Source organism: Oryzias latipes, chromosome 12, assembly GCF_053564925.1.
Source record: "Oryzias latipes strain Hd-rR chromosome 12, Olatipes_Hd-rR_3.1".
Lineage (NCBI taxonomy): Eukaryota > Metazoa > Chordata > Actinopteri > Beloniformes > Adrianichthyidae > Oryzias > Oryzias latipes.
The window spans coordinates 18,830,698-18,855,077 of record NC_136248.1 but is presented as its reverse complement, the minus strand read 5'-3'; the positions used below and the strand labels follow the sequence as shown (position 1 = coordinate 18,855,077).

The 24,380-nt window shown below is 38.4% G+C and overlaps 1 protein-coding gene across 5 annotated transcripts; it reads left to right on the top strand.

Moving 5' to 3' along the window:
- The first annotated feature begins 5,409 nt into the window (after nucleotides 1-5,409).
- On the top strand, nucleotides 5,410-22,408 carry cabp1b (calcium binding protein 1b). 5 transcript variants are annotated; one of them, XM_020707692.3, is made up of 8 exons: nucleotides 5,410-6,292; nucleotides 17,612-17,779; nucleotides 18,496-18,526; nucleotides 18,617-18,760; nucleotides 19,709-19,818; nucleotides 19,982-20,056; nucleotides 20,201-20,273; nucleotides 21,117-22,408. In XM_020707692.3, exons 1-8 carry the CDS (start codon nucleotides 5,657-5,659, stop codon nucleotides 21,140-21,142), a joined length of 1,263 nt encoding a protein of 420 aa, XP_020563351.1. In that variant the 5' UTR covers nucleotides 5,410-5,656; the 3' UTR covers nucleotides 21,143-22,408. The 5 variants fall into 5 exon arrangements, with proteins under 5 accessions (XP_020563351.1, XP_011480134.1, XP_078811983.1 ...); XM_078955857.1 differs by lacking the exon at nucleotides 5,410-6,292 and adding an exon at nucleotides 14,588-14,726; XM_004074796.5 differs by lacking the exon at nucleotides 5,410-6,292 and adding an exon at nucleotides 14,907-15,364.
- The last annotated feature ends 1,972 nt before the right edge of the window (nucleotides 22,409-24,380 follow it).

Here is a 24,380-nt window from a genome sequence, read left to right as displayed (position 1 = left end):
AATGAGCGCCAAGTAGAGGGTCAGAGCAGATCCCTGCTGAAGCTATGAGTGCAACGGAGTGACGATGCTTTGCTTCTCCCTGGAGTACAAAAGACACAGATGTTAGAGAACACACACTCCCCTATGACCTGAGAGCATAATTTACTCATTTCTGTACTTTACTCTTTCAAACACAGTTTGCAGGAGCTCCAGTGACTAATTAACTGCTTTCTTACATCCTTCTGGACTCCATCCTGGGATATCTGCTGTGAAAATTATGACACAAGGTGAACAGATGGAACCAGGGTTAACACATGTTTTGTTTAGATGTTTCAAGTTTTGCCTGCAGCCAAAATTTCCCTCTAACTTTTTAAAAAATATGCAGCAGTCGATTGTAGTTAGCTCCGTAAGCCTCAGTAAATGTCACAATAATTGAAACGTTAAGGTTATGCAGCTTGTTTTATTACATTAAATTAATAACTTAATTCATTTTGGCAACAAAATAATTTTGTGAGGGGAAAACTTGAATTAGATGTTCCAGATAGTAGAAAAGTATTTACTGTTTGCATGGGAATCTTGTGTTTAACACATTTTCCAACTAAAACATAGATCCTCTCTTCTTCACTTCTTTTCCTGATCTACAAAGAACAATGTATTAGTCATATCTTTAAAAATAAGACGCATTTCTGGTATACACCAAACCTTGACAGTTTTGAGCAATGTTTTTTTATGTCTCCTTCATTTTTTTAATTTGAAATTTATTCAAAATAGACTACACCCTGTTTACTTTCTAATAATTCATATTTCGACAAATAATTTTAAATCCATTGCTCCTCATTTCCGAAATTTTGGAAAATGAATGTAAATAAAAGTCAATTATCAATATGCTGGACCACCATTAGCAGCAAAGCTAAATAAAAAAACTAAGCTAAGGTTTGACACTTTTGTGAAAATGTTAGCCCAAGTCAGTCTGAACAATAAAAAAGGACCAAATAAATTGTCTAAAATTGTTACTGTTTTTTTTTTCTTTGTGTGATATAAATATAGTAGTTGAGATGACATTGCCAACATTCATTCATTCATCTAAACCCGTTTTCGGGGTCACGGGGCAGCCTGGCGGTTCTGTTTTGCTGCTGCGCGTATAACAAGCTTTCGCTACCCCTTCCCTGCCCAGCACAAACACATATAGACCAATTTTAAGTGACTTGAAGAGAAAAATATTTAAAGAAAGAGTGAAGGACAGTTAAAAAGAACGGTCGCCAGGAAGAAGCGGCTCTTTGTGTTCATTTTAGTGAGGCAAACGATTGGTCATCATACCAGTCATAATGGTGTGTTCAGTTCATGTCCAATGTTGTTTGGATTTGCCTGTGACTGTCCGCAAGAACTGCGATGAAATTCTGAGCGGCGTTTATACTTTTAAAATAATGCAATCATCTCCAGGGTTTATTTATAGCATGAACGACATCCTACTCATTCACTTGCTATATCTACAAAAGCTCTGAAAAAGCTGAGGGTGGTGTGTTTGTCCACTGAGCAGGAGCAGGGAAAACAGAGGCGATTTGCATTTTCTAGTCTACAGCAAAATATGAGATTTATTTATATGAGATACGAGCCATTTTGTTCGCGACCGACACCTCACAGTTTTGTTCAGTCTGCTGTTCTTATTCCTGTAGCCATTAATAAAAAGGGCTGTTTCTTCTAAAAAAAAAATTTTTTTTAAAACCCTTAAAGGAGGAGTGTACATATCCTAAAATCAAAATAACCAATGTTTTACTGAATTCAAAAAAATGTACATGGCGAGCCTTAATTTAATCATGTCAGGATACTCTCCCGAATCCGATAGGTGGCATTATTGTGCATGGAAACTTACAAGTATGTAAGTAAAAGTAGTAGTAAGTAAAATACGGCAATTTCAGTCACGATGAAGAATCACATACTGTGGGCGGACTTTGCTTGATCTGTAAAGGGAAAGACTGGAATATGACATTGACTGTGTTGTGAGTTGAGTAACCAGTCAGAGTTACTCAACCCACAATTGATTGATTTCAAAGTTTCAAATCCCAAGATTAACATTCATTGCATCCTTGGACAAGACCCCCAATCCAACAATCCTCTTAACAGCAAGAAGCATGTTAGTAGTTTTGAATAAGTCTCTGCTAAGTGAATAAATGTAGGTCTGCAAAGAGCTCCTTTGTTACTTTATTAAAGTTGTAGGTATGGTACGTGGGTACACAACATTTTAAAAAGTAACATTTAAAACAGGAATAAATGGCACATTTTATAGGTTTGAACAAGGGTTTGGATGTTTTTATTTTTCCTGTGTCGTGTGTAGATGAATTGGCAGCTGTACCTGGAAGAAAGGAATGTTAGTCTTCATTAGGGATGGCCCATTTGACAAAGACGCTACGGCACGTGTTTCACCTTCATGAAGCAGAGAGGTTCGGCACAATGTTTCGGGGCGTGTGTCAACTAGCGCAGATCACGTGGTTGATGACGTATGAAGCGCCAAATGCTTCGTTGTCACTTGTTGTGTTTGAACAGTTGGGCACGCTATTCTCTGTAAATACAAATGAATCCAGAACGTTTCCCGACAAGTTCTATTGTTTCCCCTGTATTGGAATCAGCGTCAGTTCATTGCACTTTAACATGGTTCCTGGTAAAAAAAAAAAAAAAAAAAAAGTACTGTGGCTCAGGATCGTTTCAACTCGGTTTCTCCTAATAAGAAAATTCACTATGAACATTGTTTATAAGGAAAATACTTGTACCAATATATAATGGTAAAAGATTGTTGTTTCAGTACCAATAGACAACTGGAATAATCAGCGTTTGAATCCTGGAATTCTGGGTTCAAAGCTAGTGCTCTACTTTTTCTTTGTTGTAATTTGCTTTGCTTTTATTTCACTTCATGTGATGTGTGTTTTGGTGTGTCAAGCACTTCTCGCAGCAAACGTAACTCCTTTTACATTTTTTCATTATCATTTCCACATTGAAGTGTTGCAAGGAGCTTAATTGAAGGATATACGCCCAGTCCGCCACCAGGTGCCGCTGTTCCGTGTGGTTTCAAAGCCCTGAATGGTTGGTTCATTTTTCCGGCACAATTACATGAACCACAATTAGGCTTCATGGGGCTTCAATTCCCATCCCTAGTTTTCATTATAATTAGATAAGGTGTGACTGCAAGATGTACTCACCTGAGTTTGTCTTCCTCAGAGTGCTCTGGCAAAACCCTTCCCCTAGGAACAGAGCTATATTTAAGGTTCCGGGAGAATCTATTCAGAGGCCTGAGGGGGGAAGTCATTGTATTTGGGCGATATTTGTTGTTTTAATGTTACTTGATATTTTAATTTAGAGTAATAAAGATGAATTGGATTTTAGAATTTATTTAAGGAATTTAGAATAAAGGAATTTAATCTTTTTACATGATTTGTAGATTTCAGGAAAAGTAAAACTCCCTCCAGGAAGGAGGAGATGGTATGCTTAATTAGTATTTAAACCACCTGTAATTTTTGTGGCGAGTGTCTATTTGGTTTGTGAATGTGTTGGTGCCAAGTCAGAGGCAAATACATATGGAAGAATAAAGATCTTTACTAATTTAACCTGACCTCTGAGAACTAACACTCCCACTGCTCAAAGGCCAGCCGGTGACAGTCTGTTTGTCACCAATCACCAATTATTTAAAAGGGAAGGGATTCCTAACTAAAATGATCTGGACTTTATCTGACTTGTAGACACACTGTCAGGAAACAAATATATGTGCATTCATTTTAGACATGATCCCTGAATGTCCTTTTCATTAAATTATTTGAAAGTACCTGCTTTTCAAAATATCTTAATAGTTTCCTAATTAAAAAGGGAGAAAGCTAAATAAATAGCTGTCAACCTTTGGAGATGTCCACACAGATTGGTCTAATTCCAATAAAATGAGCAGAACAAAAAGAGCTTCATCTCAGACTCTACAGACCTCAGTTAGCATGAGTTCCTTACAGAGCAAAAACAATGAAACTAATGACACAACATTTTGGCTCAGAAAATTTTGAAAGAGAAAGTTTAATTTTCCAAATTGAAGTTTAAGATTAAAATTTGAACTTATTCTATCAAATCGCTTGTTTTAAGGAAGATACCATGATGATGATGATCAGCCATTACGAGAAAAACGTTGGCAGCAACTCCGCATGCTTACAGGCAGGGGTGAAGGAATGAAATGAATATTCTGGAAAATTGTAGGAGTTGCCAACTTGCAGCTGAAGTTGACAATGTTTGATGGCTTGGTACATAATAGCTCCTCTAAAAAAATCACCAAGCCAAAGCTCAGAATCGTCAAATGTAAATGTAAGGAGGCCCTAACGCACAGATTTCCCTAAAGGGACATAGAAGTGACAAAAAGTAAAACTGGTTTCTAATGCACACAAGAAACAAACTCATGGGCACAATTTACTTTCTGGTACGTAGCAGTGCCAGTACTTTTTTTATTTTTTTCACCCTATGTCCCTTTAGTGCAGAGCCTCAAGGAACATATAAGTAAATAAATGAATGGTTTCTCTCTCCAGAAAGTAAGTTGTGCCCATGCCTTCATTTCTCATGCCGACCAGTTTGTTTATCGTGTGGCTGGATGGCCCAGTTGGCTTATGTGTGGGACTAGCTGATAGGAAATCAGGGTTCAGCTCCCGGAGGTCCCAATGGAATTCATCTAGTGTGGGTCCTTGGGCAAGACCCTTCATGCTAATCCCTATGTAGCCAGACGGGGCCCTGTGCCAGTTCCTAGCCCAGATGAAATACAGGCTTGTGTCATCTGATAAAAAACTCCCTGCCAAACCACCTGTGCAAATTAGTGAAAATGAATTCGCTGCGACAACCCCTGATGGGATATGCACACCAGATTCTTTCACAAGCACACAGGAAACCAGCACTATTTTCTTTTAACTTTTGTCCCTTTAGGGGCTCTGTATAAATCAAATGACTTAAAATATGGCAAATAAAACATTCTATGTTATGCTCTGCTTTTTTCCCTCCTGCAATACTAAATCTGTTAAAGAAGAAATAAAGAAAATCCAGAATAAGAATGAACAAATGTCTTTCACTTTTGTTCAGATCCTGCTTTTGATGTGTTGGTGAGCGCAGTGCAGAGCTGACACAGTGAGGCAAAGAAGTTATTTTTATTTTGGTCAAATCTGCCTGTTTGTTCCACTGAATGACCAACACTGAAATGAACGTCATCTGTCGGGTTTGAAAGAGCCTGTTGGGCAGATATAGATGGTTCTGGTGGTCCAAAAGTCTGATCATGTCAGGAAAGCTCAAATTTGCTTGCTTTAATGAGGACAAAAAGACTAAGTTACATTTTATTCCAAAGGCTCATTGTGCTGAAATCAAAGCTGGTGACGCATGAGGATCTTAATGAACTTCGTGCGTGGACTGTGCGCGACACGCTGCCACGCGACTGCCATGCAAAGTTCTCGCAGCGCCCCGTGAAGAGTCAGGCTGACCGGGAGCATCCTCATCACTCGATCAGGTGGCTCCAACTTCTTCTTTGCAGTCTGCAGTGATGGCTGAGCGCATGGATGTGCGTGAAGACTGAGCATCTTCATCATCTGCACGTGTGCGGAGGACGTCCTTTTCTCCAGACCCTCACCCTTCCTCATGCACCATCACTTCTGTCGTTCCGGAAAAGAAAACGATAATAATGAGCTCTTCCATTCCTAAAAGTGAGTCCACCACTTCCCTGCTGAGAACCAACCGCAGGTCTGCGCACTCGGATCCTCCTCACCAGAGCCACCGCGCTCACCATCCTCCCGCCGGAGCTGGAGGCAGAGACGATCCATCCTGGACGGATCAGTGCGAGACCAGTGCGCGGAGACCCCTGTGCCAGCCCAGATACGGGGACTCCCGAAATTCAAGCGATCAACAGCGGGCGCAGAGAAGTCTCTCCCAGCGGCAGAGTCACCTGGACGACGGCTACACGCAGGAGGACGTCAGGCACAGAACGAACCGGCAGCAGACAGAGCGCAGCAAATCCTCCAGATCCAGACATTCCCATCATCATGACTCTTCCAGAGGTGAGCAGCCTCCTCTCCAGAGTGGCTCCAGGCCGGACAGGAGAATCTCCCCGACTCCATCCTACCCCAAACACCCGGAGGATGCGGCTTTCTTCTTCGAGGCCAGTGACAGAGTCATCACCGGGTCATTGTCCAGCCTCAGCTCGGACCCAGCTGCGGAAACATCTGTGCAGCCCGCACTCAGACGCACATCCAAACGACTCAGCACAGCTTCGGAGAACGACTCCAGCCTCCATCCCATCGTGAAGTCAGTGTTTGGCCAGGTAAGAGGCTTGAGAGCACTAAACCAGAGGAATCCAACAAGCAACCTCAAATCTAAAAATCCCCAAAATGTCTCAGACTACATATCTGTAGATTAAAATGGCAAACAAGACAATTTGTAATCAATATTTTAAGTGCTTTTGCTCTGAGCAGTATTGGTATTGTAGTGGTATTTCTTGCCAAAAAGTAAAAATAATCTATAAAATATTAATTTTATAACATTAAAAGTGTAAGAAAATTTGGGAATAACAGCATGCTATAGAGATGCAAAGGAATACATCAGACTTTGAGTGACATCGGTGGTTGCAAAACTGTCAAACTGCATGATGATCATGCAGAGAAAGTGCTGCAGATCATTCTGCAGCAGGTGGGGTATCTCAGGTGAGACCAAGGTGAAGCCGGAAATTCTAAAGCCACAGTTGCAGGACCTGCAGTCACCCAAGCTAAACAGATTAAAAATGGATGTGTGTTTTCAGTTCAAATCTGGCTCCTGTATGTTCCTGGTGTCCATTACTTTCACGCTTTCTTGATATGAATGCAGCAGCTTTCATTGTGACTATCACTTGAGCTACTGCGGGGGGGATCAGCTTACCCGCTGTGTGGAAAATGTTCCAAGTATGAGGACTTGTCATTTAGGCACTAACACAAGTGCCATCTAAACAAACAAATGCACTAATAAAACAACATTTGAGACAGTTATGAGGTACAAATGAAATTCAGTTTCTCCTTATACTCCACTGTCTTCCGTCTACTCTCCATGTCCTTTTCGGGTTTCACTGAAATCCCTCTTTTTTTTGTACTGATGATAAAAAGCTCAAGAAGAGACAATTACCTCCTCGTGTGTTAATGTGTTCCAGAAATAACTCCTCTCAATCCAGGCCAAAGCTTCAATCAGTCTTAGGGGGTTCCAGTGAGGCAAAATCCATGCAGTGTGCGATGAGCTATAAATAGTTTCCAGAGCTGCTGTGTGTGGGAAGAAAGGATAGTTTGGCATTTATATCTGTGAGTATTGAATCAAGTTTGGCTGAAATTTGGTGATTTCAGGAAAAAGTAAAAAACATATAAATTTATGATGATGCTGATTGTCAAAACAGGAAAAAACATTTGCTTCCCACGAAACTTCAGCTTTTATTTTTATAATGAGCAAACTTTTGATTTCCTTAAAGTCATTTGAAGTGGTCGAGGTCACAATGACTTTATGAATGAGTACAAGCTTTCATCTAGGAAAACCCCAAATGGCTAGTGAGAGGACGACACGTATAAGAACAAAACTGAAAATGACACAAAAGTGGAGGAAAAAAAGAGGGAATGCTGCCATGCCTTATTAAAAAAATGCATGACAGGATCAAAGAAAATCCAAGCTGAGTTCTGAAACTTCCCAATACTCTTTCATGCAGACTTCGTTGCGTAACTCTATGTGTGTACAATCCCAGCAGAAATCATTTGCCATGAGCAGGCCTATGAGAAGCTAAAAATAACTCACAGAGACCTGATTACAAGAGACCCGAGCTCAGCGAGGTGTCTTTTATTTTCTCGTCTTGGCAAAAAAAAAAAAAGAAAATGTAAATATGTTAGCAAGCACGATAGCAGAGAGAGACGATTAGAATTACTGGTGAATAAGTGCATTCCAACAGAAGCAGATATTTTGCTCCAAGCAAACATGATTGAAGTATCATTATGACAAAAAGGTCCAGTGTTATTGGTCAGCAATACATGCTTTTTTAGATGTGTCATAGACCCACTACAATGAAAATTGTGCTTTTGGTGTTTTTAACATGTTTTAGTAGCATTTTTCTCATGGTGGAGGGCATTTGTAAAGAACATCAAGTATAGAATTGTGTTTGTGAGTATTTTTTTATTAAAATAGTTGAGAACCAGGAGCAAATGAAAACATTTCGTTTGAAAAAGCTTGTGACGTAGGCGCTACAGTTGGCGTGCCCCAAGCTCTCTGCTCCTCTTCATTCTGATGGATCCACTTGCACACAAATAGATCCATGTGTGTCATTCTCATTTGAGCTGGTATCAGGCTCAATACTGTACTACTGGTGAAGCTCCAATATTGCTAGTTATTTTTGTTTCACCGTTAACCCTTGTGCTATCCTAGGCACTTTAACATTGGGAGTTGGGCCATCTAGACCCACTAGACAGTGCTCTGAACCTTTTTTCTTCAATGTTTTGTGAAATTCACTGGTGTCCATGGATTACATGAAATCTTTCCACTTTTATCCACCTTTGTCAAGGTAGGGATAACACGTCAAAGTAATGGTGGGGTCATCTAAGATAGCACAAGGGTTAAAGTTAGGTTGGAGTTGTTAGGAGCTGTAAGCTAGTGGGAGAGAGTGTAAACAAAGGGATGATGGTAAATGAGGGTAGGCTTACTCCACGCCAACAGTCCTGCCACAACTCCAATGAACTGCCACTCTGCAGGAACGATGTCCTAGAAAATGACAAAGGTTTTTTTTTTATTTTGGGTAAAAATGGCATAATCATGATTAAAAGACCAGGAACACTTTTAAAAAAAAGAAACTTTTAAAAAATCACCACTTCATGAATGAATCAGTTTCTTTATCTGTATTTTGGTGTCAGCTGACATTTTGAACTCTAAAAGTGCAGATTGCTGTTCCTTGTCTTCTGCACACACATTTTTTTTCACATTTTTTATCAAGGACGGCATGGATTTTAAATGAAGTTTAATTAGAAGAATTACATCTGGTATGACTACAAAAGTACAGATTTTAAAAAGCAAAAGTTTTGGTTTTATGAAAGTATAAAAATTTAATACCTGTTTAAATAAAAATAAAAATGAAAAGAAAAGTGAAAGAACGTGAAATGTCTTGGTCATAGCTTTTTTTTTCAATATTTCTCAAATATTACCAAATATAACCTCCACACATCTCAAACAATCTATCTGCGTGTCATGGAGAGTTCTTGCAGAATTCAAAGTGCCCTTTTACCTTGACTGATAAAACACCTGAGAGAAAATGGGAAAAGTGAGCTAAACTCCCATTTGTGTGGATCAAAACACAAACAAAGAAAACTGAAAGAGCTTTAAAATTCTCAACAAAAATGCAACTGCACCAAAATTTAAAGAAATGACATTGACCAATACTGTAAATAGAAAACAATTTAAGTCATTCTGACTGACTGAGACAAAGACAACAAGGTTACTGTGGACTGAAGAGAGTTGTTAGTCATTAGGTCTGCATGATTGGAAAAAAGTTATTTTGTGATGAATCACATTTCTGCTAAAGGCAAGAAGATGATTTCCGAAATTGTGTTTGTTGTATCTTTAATGAAAGGTATAGAGCTATCATATAAAGACAGAATTAATAAACAGGGAGGATTGTTAGACTGGTTTGTAGCGTATTTAAAAAAGGAGAGTCAGGTTTAAAGGAAACCTGACAAATTTTGTGTCACTAAATTATTTTTTAATTAGGAAAATGACAGCTCCAATTTAAAAATGTTAGTATTTCACAGATGAGACTCAAAGAAATACACATATTTATGTAGTTATATGTTTAGTTTTGTCATTTAATCATTTTCTTTATCTTCTTGCTCTTGTTCTTTTGTATGTCAAATCAATGTCATATTTCTATTTTTTATCCAAAAATAAATCACCTGCTGGACATTCTTTAACCAATGGGATTTCCTACTTTTGCCTGGAATTGAATTAACCAGCAGAGGGTGCAAGAACTGTTCCAATGTGACTGAGAAGAGGGAGACTCATGTTACTTTCATTTGTTAAAAAAAGTAAAAGTAACAGGCAAGGACAAAAAGAGGAGGGATGAGGAAGGAGTAAAAAAAAGAGGGATGAGTTGCTTTCAAGGCTTTCGAGGAAACATACAGGAGCAGGATGTTGACAGCTGAGGTGTCTTTAACAGCTCTGACAAGCAAAGGAAAAGCTAATTCTTCAGTGACTCTTAAGTGTCTTTCTCTCTTTTTTCTCCCATGAAAGCTGAAAAATGTATTTAGTTTATTTTTGATTTTTTGCCCTGTAGCTTTTTATTCTTCATCTTCCTCCTGGAAATCACTTCTTTTCTTTACTGTCCCTGTTGCTTGGGTCACATTGACCTTGAAGGCTCACAGAAAGAAAAGAAAAGGTGTTTATAGAGAAGAAAAGATGAAACTAAATCTGCCAACTTGAAGGACACAATGAAACAGTCTATTCATTCTATTTACTTTACCTTTTCACAGTAATGTTTTGTAGATTTTTGCCACAAAGTCATTGAGAAAAATACCGGAAATGTACTTTTTGAGTCACTGCAAACACGTCATCGGTCAAAGTGCATTCACACTATTGCCGAAAAGAAAGACAGAGTTTGAGAAAAAAGATTTAACGCTCTGGAAAACCAGACGTCTTGGTTTTCCCCCTGTTGACGCAACACAGCTAATAGACTGCAGTCTGACAATGACAGCTAACTTTATTTACATGGATTAATCAGCTGTAGGATAAAAGTGTGACGTCTCAGCCTAAGCACATGACGATGACGCAAATGTGTGTTTTTTGCTTCACTGGATGATGAAAACGTAACAAACAGAAATAATCACATGCTATATTTCTGTGTGAATCCATCAGGGGGAGGGGGGTATAAGCTGAAGACACGAGTGGACCCTTTCTTTTTTTTTTCAAATCTAGTTTTAAAATAGACACATTGGCTAATGCCCTAATAATTGATGAGCACACAAGAACTTGTGACGCTGATCTCCTTCGTCTTTCTTCTGCAGGGCTCATTTGATTTAACACTGTTAATGACTTTAGTAGAAGTTGACTCTAACATCTTCCATGATTAGCAAGGATAATTATTCATCTTTTCTCCCTCAATGAGTTTCCTGCCAAGTGCATGTGCTGATGTCCTTGAATTATAGTCTTGAATTACAGCCATGAAAAGCTGCAACGCAGATCTGACATTGATTTTAAAGTGTTGGGTATGTGGCGTCGATGTAGCCACAGTAATTGTGTCTTATTGAGGAAGTGATTAAATGTATGAAGGAGGGAGGAAAAAGAAAAAGAAAGAGGGAATGACACAGGAAAATCACGGCCGTGCATGCTGTGGTGTGACTTTATGAGAGCTGACGGCTCCTGTGTCTGTCGTCTGATGTGTTCTGAAGTTCACAATGAGCCTCCGGTGAGAGGCTGGATGAATCATGCACGGAGAAGCGCAGAAGAGTGGCGCCGATCCCGAATGGGAGCGAGATTTCAAACGACTTTGGCGTGAATGTGTTTGTTCAAATAGCAGACAAGGCTGAACAGAAGGAGAGAATATAGATGAACAATAATGTTACGGCTGATCTCATCTCAGGTTTGGATGCTTCTGATAAACACTTTTCTAAAGGAAAGCAAGCAGAGCTTTTGTGGAGACTTTTGCTTTAGAAAGTGATGGGGGGGCGTCTGACCTTCAATGCTCAGAATGATCCAGGAGCTCAAGCTTAAACTCCAAGATAGGTTTGACATTAATCTGCTGGCATATTAAAGCTTCCTTTAATGCTAGGGCTTCTACACATTAGTTTAATTATTTGAAACCAAAGATTTTGCAATGTCGCAACACAAAATCCTCAATTTCTGCAGACAAGTCAAGGAAATTCTATGGAAAGTAAAAAAAAAAAGGCTAAAGTTGACTGAAGTGTTTTGTTTTCAGGTTTTAGCTTCAAGTAAATACCATAAAATGAGTTTCCCAAGACACATTTTTGAAAAAAGAAAAGAAACAAAGTTATCACTTTAAGACCCACTCTGAGGAAAATTGTGTTTTTGGTGTTCTGAACATCTTGTCCCATTTTTCTCACTAGGGAGGACAAATATCAAGAAAATTAAGCCTAAAAATGTGTTTCTATTTCTTTATTTCAGTCGTTGTGAATCAAGAGCAGACAAAAAAAAATGCAGTATGCGAAAGCTTATAGATGTGACGTGCAATCTCTCTCCTCCTTTTTGGTGCAATGGTAATGTTAGGTTGGGGTTGCAAGGGGCTGTAAGCTAGTGGGAAAGCGTCTAAAACAGATGCACTCGCAATTCTGCCGCTCTGCAGAAACTATGTCCTTGAAAACAACACAGGTTATGCAATTTTTTCAAAGAACAGAATAATCATAATAAAAAGGGAAATAGAATGAAATAATAAAATAAAATGAATCAAAAGATGGTCGGAGTGGAAGCCCAGAAATAATATTGTCTATTCAATCCCCCTATACATGTTCAAAGGGAGCGCAATTTTCTACGTAAAACTAAAAACTTTGTGCAACATGTCTACTGTCATCTTAAATCCTGTTTAAAGATTGCCATAGGAGCACACAGGTCATATTACATGCCACAGACAATATAAATAATAAATTCTTATTTTCTAAGACAGACAGATGCAGAATTGATGCAAACTGGCATCTGAAATCTTCTCAGGTCAGCAGAGCTGACACAACAGGGTACACTCTGCTTTTTCGGAGGATTACGGTCCACAAAACCATGTTTTTTTTTCTGTTGGAAACTGTCTGAAAAGTGAAAAGTATCCGATTGTTCATTCTGGCAGTTCCTGTTGGCTCTTTTGAAGTGTAAGACTGCTGCACATCTGACTACTATGGCAAAAGTGATGCTGCCTGTCAGTTATGATGAAGCCAAAATGTTTTATCACCAGTTTCACCCAGTTTTTTTTTTTTTGAATACATTAGAAAGTGTAATTATCTTCCAAGTAGCTACATTGGTTACCCCCGCTCTTCCTGTAAAAGTAATGCACAGTGAAAGTATGAAATGGTCAGTTTTCAGACACAATTATTTTCTAAAAAATAGTAAGCCTCAATGACAAAATGATCACTGAGGTGTATTGTTATGCTTTTTGGCTATTTATATTGCCCCTTCCACCTCTAAAGGTTAGTGGGTAGGTATTTGCGGATCATTGGTGTTACCATAATTTGCTGGTGCAGATCAGACTATATAAACAGACGTGCCATCAACTTCTTTACAATTTTTGACTTGCAAAATGTAATGTTAGCTTGGATTCTCACTTTTGATTTCCCAGAATAAAACAGTAAGCAGCAGACTCCTACTGGCCCAAACCTGTGACAGTTTAATTCAGGTAATTTATAAAAAACTTGTTCACAAGAAAGGTTGTTTGAAAGTTTTACACTTAAAGATAATAACATCCTCTTTTTAAAATATGGAGTTTAGAATCAGTATAGATAATTCCAACAAGGCCAGTTTATTTTTATGCTAAGATAATGGTCCGTATAAAGGACACACGGATAATATTGAAGAGTTTTTAGTGCAATCATGCTGAGCAAGAAAGAGGCAACAGTGGAGAAGAAAATTCCATTCAGCTCGGTGGCTTTGTGGTAGAGTGTCTACTCAAAGAAAGAGAAGTTGTAGGTTCAAATCCATTGATAAGTCATGCCAAATAATCAATTCCTCCCTGCTTAAGACTTAACATTAAGATTTGGAAGCTAAACCATCAAAGATGGCTCTAGAGTCAGGTGTTCAGACCCTTGTATTAAATCTTAAAATGGAAAAACTATAACTGTTAGGGTCACCAGTTAAAATAAAGGTTTTTTTTAGCAATATGGGGGCCTGGTTCTGTCGAAGACTTCTGGTTCTGTCTGTTGATGTCTGCAGGCAGGTTCTCTTGAAAATGCAAGTTACATAAATTAGTACTTTTATTAACATATTTTAGACTCGTTTGAGTAGGAATTAAAGTCAAAACTTAGTAAAAAAAAAAAAAACTCCAAGGTTTCTCACAGTGGAACTGTAGACGTAATTATTGCCCCTAAGTCTGACTGAATTGTTACAGAGTAAATCCTGACAGTAAAAAAAACATCAAACCAACCATTTAAAAAGATATTTCTGGCTTTATTTACATTCAATGATCAGAATTCCAAGGTAATCTTAACTTTTCTGCAAGGAAATTTAAGTTATACATTTCATGCAAGGAAATTCTGTACGGTAATTAAAATGCTTTTGAAAAAAAAAAGAATGAATAAATAAGTAGAAAGAATTTGTAGACTTGGAATGTTGCAGTAAAATCCTAAAATGTGCATACATTCTGTTTTAGAGATTTTACATGCATTGCCCTAGCTTTGGATACATTTGTGAAGAAGAGACAGACTGTAAGCAGGCTTTTTTTTTTCTTTTTGCCTGTCCGTGTGTGTTTGCATTTGCACATGCTGGCTTGCATCCTGAAGCACAGTGGCTCAGCATCCGTGTGTCACTTTTTGCACATTTTGGCTTTGATCTGAATCCAAGCCCTTCAAGCTTAACATGACTTTGTGATGCCTCTGCTTGGAGAGGGATGGATACTGGGGCTAGAGTATGGAGAATAAGGGAGCGGGGGAGAAAGCGTGTTATATTTTTAGCTCCATAGCCCCACATCCAAGTGGGTTTAGTCGGGTGTGTGTGATTGTTTGTGTGTGTGTAAATGGGAGTGCACATGTTTGGATTAGTGCCTGCAGCATTTTCCTCAGAGGAAGGTAATTTGACTGTTCGAACAATATTCTTCTGCCACCTTTGCATGGACATCATAAAAATCAGGAGTTAGTGGGAGTTGGGGGGGGGGGTAAAAAAAAAAACTGATGGATGCACAAAGAGAGATAGAGAGGGTGGAGGGGGTAGAGGGAGAGAGGAAGAATCTGAGGATGGAAGGACTAAGCAATCCTGCTTTTCTAATACTGGCTCTTGCATCTCGCGTTGATCACATGCATGCTTCTTCTCCCTTGATGTTGCTCTGAAACAACCTTGATTTTTTTTTTTATTTGCATATTTCCTCCGTTGTCTCTGCATTCCCTTCCTTGTACTGCTCAGCACCCTAGCTTCCAGGTTCCGCCTTGCCTTCATCTTTTCCCCCAACCCCCTCTCCCAGACTTCCTGTGGACTTTTTCCCTAGACAATCGTAGACAAAAGTGACCCCATGAACCCTCTCTTCCCTTGTGTTTACCCCCTATTCTAATGCATGTCTGGAAACACATGATAGCACACATGCATACATGTGCACGTACATGCTGGCTTTGCACTATCAGAAAACATAAAAGACGAGGGACTTTTTTTGCACTTTTAAATTTTTCTTGCGATGGGAAACTCTGTAAAGTCTCTCAAACATTTCAGCAAGAAGGTAAGCTCTGCTCTGAGGTTTTTCACCCCGTTGTGTTCTCCTTGACTCCGCTGACTCCCGGTGCATGTTTGTGTAATGGTGTGTTCCTGACTGGACCACTGGCCACTGTGTTTGACTGATCTCTTCTGACTGATCCCTGGTCTCTGTCTGACATTTCACTGCCAGGCTGCAATGAACAGAGTGCTGTGTTGCTGTAAAAAATTGGGAGAATTATGACAGGACTTCAAACTTTAGTTTTATGATGCTTTGGCTTGTTGTCATAATCCAAGACATGATCTTTCACCGATGGGCTAATTTGTTACAAAAATTATAAAAATAAAAAAATCTGCTTAATCAAATCTTAAACTAGTTGGGGTGTCTTCTTTCCTAAAGGGGGGGGGGGGGGGGGGGGGGCTAATTTTCCTGACCTGAGCTCAAAGAGATCATTAGTGTATTTTTTCAAATCTCTGTATTGAGTGTTTACAAAAGCAATAACTTTGGCAGTGAATCTCTTGCATTTGCTGCTGTCCTCACATCTGTAAACATCTGAACAAGCTCTCAGCACTGCACAGCCCCACAAACATCCTCTCCTTCATATCAGCAGCTGCACATCCTTGAGGAAGCTCAATATGACAAGCAACTGTTGATGCCATCTGTTCGTAAAGGGTTTGGAGTACTGCAAAAGTTCTTACTTGACCCCAATGATTCAAACTCCATCAGATTTTTCCTCTTTAGTGTGCATGGCTTCTTCTTTCATATTATATAACTATTAGCATGAGGCTTCATACTACTTTTCTGGCACGGTTTTACCGTGGACAACACTGCTCCATGCATCACTTGCTCAGATTGCCCGATGGGCATCCGTTTCTGTAGCTAGAACTGCAGGAATGCACAAACTGGCATGGGAACAGATGGAATGTGGAGGTCATTTGTGCAACACAAAATGAAGTGCGTGTATAAATCTTATATAGCGCATGCAAATTCCTAATTTTGCTACATGAAATGGTAAAGGCACATGTCAGAAAGATTTAAAGCAACAGCTAAACTGCCCCATGGTTAAGCAGTGAGATATAAAAATTGATTGCAAGCTGACTCAAATCAACATTTTGAGGATTTCAAAGAAATAATTAAAGTTGTAATGTGCATGCACTTGGGCAATGCTTTTGCTTACAAACGTCTCATTCAGATGTTGAAACAAAAAGTTTAATTTTGTCTGACTTCGGCTTCAGGATTTTTTAGTTTTTGGTCCACTACCAAGTAGTTAGTCCTGATTATGATTAATTAATCGGTAGCTTTTCCTGGAATTGGAATAACTAGAATCAAAAAATAAAACAATACATCCACTTGTGTAGCTATTATAATTTTATAGCTGATTTAGCCTGTAATTCATTTTGCAGATAACTATGGGCCTACCTCTTTGTAAAATTAACTAAAGTAAAGGCAAAATGTATTATTTGTGGAGTAGCTCTAGGTGAAAAGAATGAGTAATTTGCTGCACTTCATACAGCCACATAGTTAACTACTAAAAAAAAAGTTATTTTTCACAAATTAAATTACATAATCAGGTGGACGCTTTTGCATTCACTTTAATCTTTGGGGATCTTGTTTAGGATATTCTGGGGAAAAAATCAGTTTTCTCTCACAATGCTGTAATTGCAAAAAATTGGTGCATTAACAGTCATGGGTGATGAAACTAATACAAAGAATCTGTTTTAGCCACTTTCTATTATCATTGTTTTTGCAATTCCCCCCCACTGCAGAAAACAATGGAATCACCACAACTGCAGCAGTAAATCAAACCATCACTGAAATTCAATTTTTTTGCAAATTCTTTCTTTTTCTATTCAATCTAGTCTGAATAACCAGATCAAGAATTGTATTAGAAATTTTAGTTATCAGGTCTGGTAAGCAAGTAGGTTGGGCAGTCAGTCAAACTTGCAAAGAGAGACCAACAGATGTGTGTCCTGATAAGAAGCTTCCAAAAGGGATTTAGATCAGGGTGGTGATGGTCCATTGCATCAGTTGCTGTGTCATGATGTTGGTTAATACATCCGGTTGGCTGAGCTCTTTCCCACCTCCTCTCTGGATGACAGTCCAGTGTCTGTCATCATCAACCCCACTGCGAACACATCTGCATGCATCTTCTCCCTCCCAACTCCATGTTGGCTCCTTGGTGAAACCATGCCTCAACAAGCTGAGTCACAGTTTCTACCCCTGTCTTTGCCCTTTGCTCCCACATCTGACCTCTCACCCTGGATGCTGCTCCAGGACAAGAAGAAGAACTACAAAGCAGTGCATTCCTGTGATGAGGGGGGATCTGGGGGGGCCTATCTTGAGCCACTAGTAGCCCTGGCCCAGAGCGGAGCCAACATGCACAACGTATTGGGGCCTGCATGCATCTTTCTACGCAAGGGCTTCGCTGAGAGCCGGCAGGCTGTACGTGAGTTCAGAAAATATGTGCATGCGTGCCAAGAAAGATCAGTGCATGCACCTAGGTGCAGAATCAACCCCCCAAATCACTCTATATTATTAGCTTTAAGAAGTGCGAATAATTGTGGTGCTTAGAAAATGACAAGCTGAAATCCTTTTGGGAGGAGTGTTTATGTGTCTCTGAAGATGTGTTACATAATGGTTGTGGCAAAAAGACCTATTAGGTGAGAATTGAACAAAAATGCTCCTTAAATGATGACTGTGTTCTTCAGAAAACCGACTTTTTGTCTTCTTTCAAAAAAGAAAATTGAATTGAACCAGCTGGCATCCCTCGATAAACAGGGACTGAATTATGTAATTAAGCGAAACGGTTAATAAAGAACGCACAAGGAAGCTATTTTACAATTTTCCCTCCTTTTATGAGAATTTAAATAAAAGCATGCAGGTTCCTTGAAAGCAACTTTCTTTTCATCCATATGGCAAATACATCCCAGATTTGTGGATATCACAGCCAGGACTCAGCATGTCTTCTTCACCTTGTGTTCTCTCTGATGAGCTCTTCCTGTCAAATTGGAAGCGACTGAAAGTGGTTGGCATGAACTGGAAGTTGCTGTTCTACCCTTCACAGTGTCATGCTGTTTAAGGAATGCTGGATCTTGGCTCTGTCTTTTAAAAATGTCAGCACAGTTTGGACGCTGACCTTGTGCTTTGGTCCTTCACAGGATCGAGAGCTGAGGCCAGAGGAACTGGATGGTATGTTGGGATATATTTGATCACAAACACACACAAAAATGTATTTTTGCTATTAATTTGATCACTTCTCTAAATTTTCGTATCCCTCAGAGTTGCGTGAGGCTTTCAAGGAGTTCGACAAAGACAAAGATGGGTTCATTGGCTGCAAAGACCTGGGGAACTGCATGAGGACAATGGGATACATGCCAACAGAGATGGAGCTGATAGAGTTGAGCCAGCAGATTAACATGAACTGTAAATATTTCCTTCATTTTGTTCATTTGAATATTGTTTTGGAAAATATTTTCTATTAATTTCTCAATTTGGGAGTCATAAATGAGTGTAATAAACACTTCTAAAGGACATAGAAAAGCACTCTCCAACTAATAAGAGCTACTCCAATAAAAATCATGTTTTATGTGTTTTGATGGAGCACACTTATATAAAGAAAATTAGATAAAAGATTTTAATAGCACTTTTGAGTATTTCTTTATTCGCATTGTTGTTAATCAAGAGCAGACGGGGAAAAAATAGTTTGAAAAAGCCTATGGCGACTATATGACGTAGGAGCTACAGCGGCAGCCCAATAGCGCTCTGCTCCGCTCTATTTGGATGCATCTGCATGCAGACGACTAGATCCATGTATGTCTTTTTTTCCCAATCTGAGTCGACATCTGGTTCAAATCTATACGGCTGGATAACTCCGATATTGCTTGTAATTATTGTTGCACCACCAGTGTTAGGTTGGGGTTGTGAGGGGCTGTATAGTGGGAGAGCGTGTAAACAAAGGACTTTTACTGTTTAATTGTTTATTTAACCTTTATTTTACCAGGAAGTCCCATTAAGATAAAATCTCTTTTTCAAGGGAGACCTGGGCCAAAAGGGCACCATAACATTAAAAACATACAGTTAAAACAATAAATTAGAAATAAAATACAATTAAGAAATAAAATACAATTATAGGAAATGAAGGAATTGTTACTCCGTGCCAACTGTACTTAACTCTGAGGCAGATTTCTGATGAACTCCTGCCATTCTGCGACAGTTTTTATTTATTTTTTGGCTAAAAATGGCATAATCGTTTATAAAAGACCACTAGGAACACTTTTAGGATGGATCAAAAGATGATTGGAGTGAGAATTTAGGAAATACTCTGTTTAAAGATGCTAAGTGATTAATTATTGCTTTTAATCTGTATACCAGTAGGAGGACATGTTGACTTTGAGGACTTTGTCGAACTCATGGGACCCAAACTTTTGGCCGAAACAGCCGACATGATTGGTGTAAAGGAACTGAGAGATGCTTTTAAGGAGGTGGGCAAATATTAATAGCCAAATGAAGAGGAGATGACAGTAAAATGTCTTCTACTGATATATTTGGCAGTTTAATGGTGCTAGAAATAGCACGTGTCACAACATGATTCATGTCAAGCTAATTCTTCTTTCAAAATCTCTTTTTTTTTGTGGTCATTTTCAGTTTGACACTAATGGAGACGGCCAGATCAGCACAGCAGAGCTTCGCGAGGCGATGAAAAAACTTCTGGGACAGCAGGTACAGAGTAGCTAGAGGACTCTGCCTTCCTCCCCGAGGCAGTCCATCAATCACTGTCCAACTGATTTAAGTCTGTGCTCTTCACTTGTAAATGCTCTCTCTCTCCGACCAACAGACGTTCATACCTTTCTCTCTACTTCTTAGGTTGGACACAGGGATCTGGAGGACATTCTGCGAGACATCGACCTAAATGGAGATGGACACGTGGACTTTGAAGGCAAAAGGATTAAAAATCATTGCACTAACTAAACACACCGTGACACCAGTTTGTTTGACACTATTAGTCCTATTTAGATGGTTTTAATTCCCCCAATGTTTGTATGTGAGACACTTACAGATTAATACACATTCAAATCCCAGCACGTCTTTACCTTACGTCACATTTCCATGGTGTTATCGAGGTGAGGGGATGAAGGAATGTCTGTCAGATTATCTGTGTGCCAAGGGATTATGTCAACTCAAAAATTACCTACTGAGAAAAGATGCACACAGGCTGTAGGGGATAAAAATATTAAGAACTCTTGCCTTTTCCGACACATGCTGCTACATTTATGGTAACATTTGTATACAGTCACTTAAAAATTAGGGGAAGTTTTTAAAAATTCTCAGGCTAAAAAGATCATTTGAGACAGAATGCAAACTGTGGAGTGTTTAATTGTGAGATTTAGTTTGCAGGAGAAACAAGAACAAAAAGAAGAGTTTTGTTTTATGAGCATTATTTTATCTCTTCTTTTTTATATTTGCAAATTTGTCAAAATTTTAGGACAGACCTGCAAAGTAACAAAAACCTCATTTTTTAGCAGTAGATTTTTGAATATTTTGAATAATTTTTCTAACCAATTTATGAATGTATTTATGCCTACTGATTCCCAAAAGAAAAACCAAATTTGGCATCTGTTTAAAAGATACAGCCTTTTGAGAAATCTATAAACTTGTCAAATAAGGGATATTTGCATCGTGCATCCTAAAAAAAGCCACGTTTTTATTGGGATTACATTTGTCAGTAGTAAATCACAACAGGCGTTAAGTAAACAGTGTATCTTGTGTCTTTGATTCACAGAATTTGTGCGGATGATGTCTCGGTGAGTTTCCGTCTGAGACAGAAAACTCTTCAACACATTCCGGAGTCTTGTGAGGAGTTCAAGAGGCTCACATTCCTGATGGATATATTTTTTTTAACTGTCAATGAATATGCTGACATATCACTTTTGTCCTGAAACTGCCAAACTGAAGCACACTGACTGACTGCTGCAGTCAAGAGAATCACTGTAAACAACACGCTGCTGCTGATATTTACAGAAAATAATGACTACTATTGCAATTTTTGCATTTTAACAGTGTATTTGAAATTATTAAAGATAAGCTAGTTTTTTTTTTGTTTTTTTTTAAACCCTCGGATAAAGGGTGGTATGACACCCATAGCTGCTGTCAGTATTGTTGACTGTTGCAACTAGGATCATGTCAGTTAAATATGCCAGCAAAAAGCATACATTAAAGTTTGATCCTGTTTGTTTTCTAAAACGTTACAGAAAGCACAAATATAAATTGCAATATGGAATTATTTCATGTTATTCGGTTTGTGTTTGTGCATAGCGTGTCTTTTCTCGTACTGTCATTACATAAAGTCACAGAGAGAGACTTGAGGTCAGCATCTCTTTGGTGTAAAGTAGCACCTTTCTGTTCTCTAAACAAAAACCAGTGAGTAAATCTTAGTGTCACATGTGTACGTTCTGTTGTTCTCCCACTGGACATTTTTCATCTTTGCTATTGTCATCAGCTTTAAATTAATTATATATTTCATTTTTGAGTTTGAAACTCTACAGGACAATGGAACACACTGAATTTCTTGATCAATGGAGTTATTGATAAATCAATCATATCATTCATTTATATAAAACATGTTTAAGAAATTTGGTGGGTCACTTGTCTGAGAATTTTTTTCATGTGCGTGAAACTGAAATTTTTAGCTTTAATACCTCAGAATGAACTGGTCAACTAGTGTCATCCCTCTCTTCCCAATGCTCTGACCTCTATTTCCTGTTCACCATTTATGTGTAAGGAAGCGCTACAGTGCTCCTTTAAGACAAACAAAAAAGCCAAAGACAGTTTTCAAGAACTCCATATGGATCTAAATCTGTTAGTGTGGGTCACTGAGGCATATCCCTAATAGACTGTTGGTGGGGAGAAACAGAGGTATATGCATGCTCTGACGTCGAGATCTTTCTCCAAAAGGGAAGTCTTACTTTACGATTTTTATGTGTCTTAACTATGTGAAACTATGCATGCCAGAAGAAAACTGCAATTTGTAGCAGATTGTATTCAAATAAAAAGTTTTATTTTAACTTGAGAAAAGTGATGAGCATTTTTTCCTGTTTTGTTAAGGAAAACACACTGTAAGACAGCAAAACTACTAAAAACTCTAAAAAATAAAAATTAGAAGTCAAGTACAGCATGGACAATGACCATCCCACACGTCAAACGCAGCAAAGCGAATGTACCCAGCTGTGAATATGATGTCACTTTTAGGTTACGTTGTTTAGCTGCAGCCTTTGGACATCCAGGTGAAGACAATCCAGTAAAGTTTAAACTCAGCAGGGGATTCTATTTTATTTACTCTGCCTACATTTCCCATGTCTTGACTTATTGCTGCTTAGTGAGAATAATTTAATATACAACCATCTCCAGATCAAACCGAGAATAAAAAAGAAAGATCCAAAGATTAGATTAGCACAAAGAAAAGCATTGTTCATTCCAAAAGTCTGAAGAGAAAAGTCAGAGTTGAATAGAAGATGTTGAGAAAAAAATCTCCTGTAGCCTCCTGGCATATTTATAAGGAACAAAAAGTTAAAGATCCTTCTTCAGTGAATGGCTCACAGCAACTCCAAACTGTCACACTACTTTACTTTAACCTGATGGTGTAACACAGATCACTGACCTCCAAACAAAAGTTTACATCACATTTAGCAATAATACACAAAATACAAAGTCAAAAAGAAAATCTCTCCACATCCATACTTGTACACAGGTTGAACAAATTCTCACAGGTGTTCTGGCAGAGACTTTTACACCGGATGCCCTTCTTGACACAACCCTGAATTTTATCCGGCAAAGTCCTGGCACAGGTCCCCAGCCTGTGCCAGGACTTTGCCGTAACCCATTTAGCCACAGCAATTGTCCCCTGGCCGTGCTCATACAGTGTCTTTGTATCCATCCATACTTCCAACAGTTGCTGTAATATGCACTCTTGCATATAAGGCTATTACCATATATTCTGCTTTCCAGGTGGACAACTGCAAGCTCCTTTTTAGTTAATTATGTTGTTGAGATGTGATTTTGTGACATATTTGCACCTAATTGGAATAAACAATATTAATAATCCTTGTTAATGTTTTATTTTCCCTGTAATTATGATAGTCCCATATGGTCCACAACAAATAAATTAACATTTGTCTAGATACAGAAAGTTATTCTGCATTCATGTAAAGATTTGTAGTTTTTCCGACATTTACGTGCGTTTTTGGAGTTGGACAGTCATTTTTCCGATCATTCCAAAACTATTAACCCTGAGGGACATCAACACATTGGTGCATTTTGTCTTTGATCCAAGACGGTTATCCTGCATTGAAAAAAAAAACTTTCATAGGGTAAAGATGAGGATGGTGTGCATAAAAATGTAAGTGTGAGTTGATAAAGGTGCGGATTTGTTTTCTGCTTATTTTTCCAATATTGTTTTAGGCCTTGTGTTCTTGGTGTGTTGATTTCTGCCAGATGCCATTGGAACTAAATGATGGGACAGAGGTGAATCTGTGTTTGAGCAAACTCCTCTTGTGTTTGCAGGGACCAGATGAATGGAACTTTAATGGAGGTGAGTTATCTAAGGATAAATAAATAAATATATGAGGATGATAAATGAACTATTCAATGCATATATAGACTGTTTTCTATCTTTGCATAGAGTAAAGGTCATTTAAAATGTTTGTTATAAAAGAACTCTTTCATGGGAACTTTATTCTTAATTCATCTTGATTTTGAATGATTGATTGATCAGTTTATTTTCAGCAATTAAAAAGCAAGGAAAAAATGAAGAAGAAAACAGATACAACATATCTATTTATGATATGAAACAGCAGATTATCATCAAAGTTATTTTTCTGGATTTCAAGTTAGTTTTTTTTCTGTCAGTTTTAGATTTCACTTAACTTTGGAACATCATAGTAATGAGACAGGTTTTAGTTTGGAAGGGATGTTTTTCTTGCTTTAATTTGCTTGTTTTTTGCAACTCAAATCTGGACAACATTCAAGTTTGTATTTCGTGTCAGAAAGC

What these genes read in the sequence shown, in the direction of transcription:
- cabp1b (XM_020707692.3), top strand. Translation starts at nt 5,657, where the DNA reads ATGAGCTCTTCCATTCCTAAAAGTGAGTCCACCACTTCCCTGCTGAGA. An exon ending in TCGCTGAGAGCCGGCAGGCT is followed by an intron (nt 17,780 to 18,495) that starts GTACGTGAGTTC and finishes GGTCCTTCACAG; the next exon opens with GATCGAGAGCTGAGGCCAGA. An exon ending in TGGACACGTGGACTTTGAAG is followed by an intron (nt 20,274 to 21,116) that starts GCAAAAGGATTA and finishes TTTGATTCACAG; the next exon opens with AATTTGTGCGGATGATGTCT.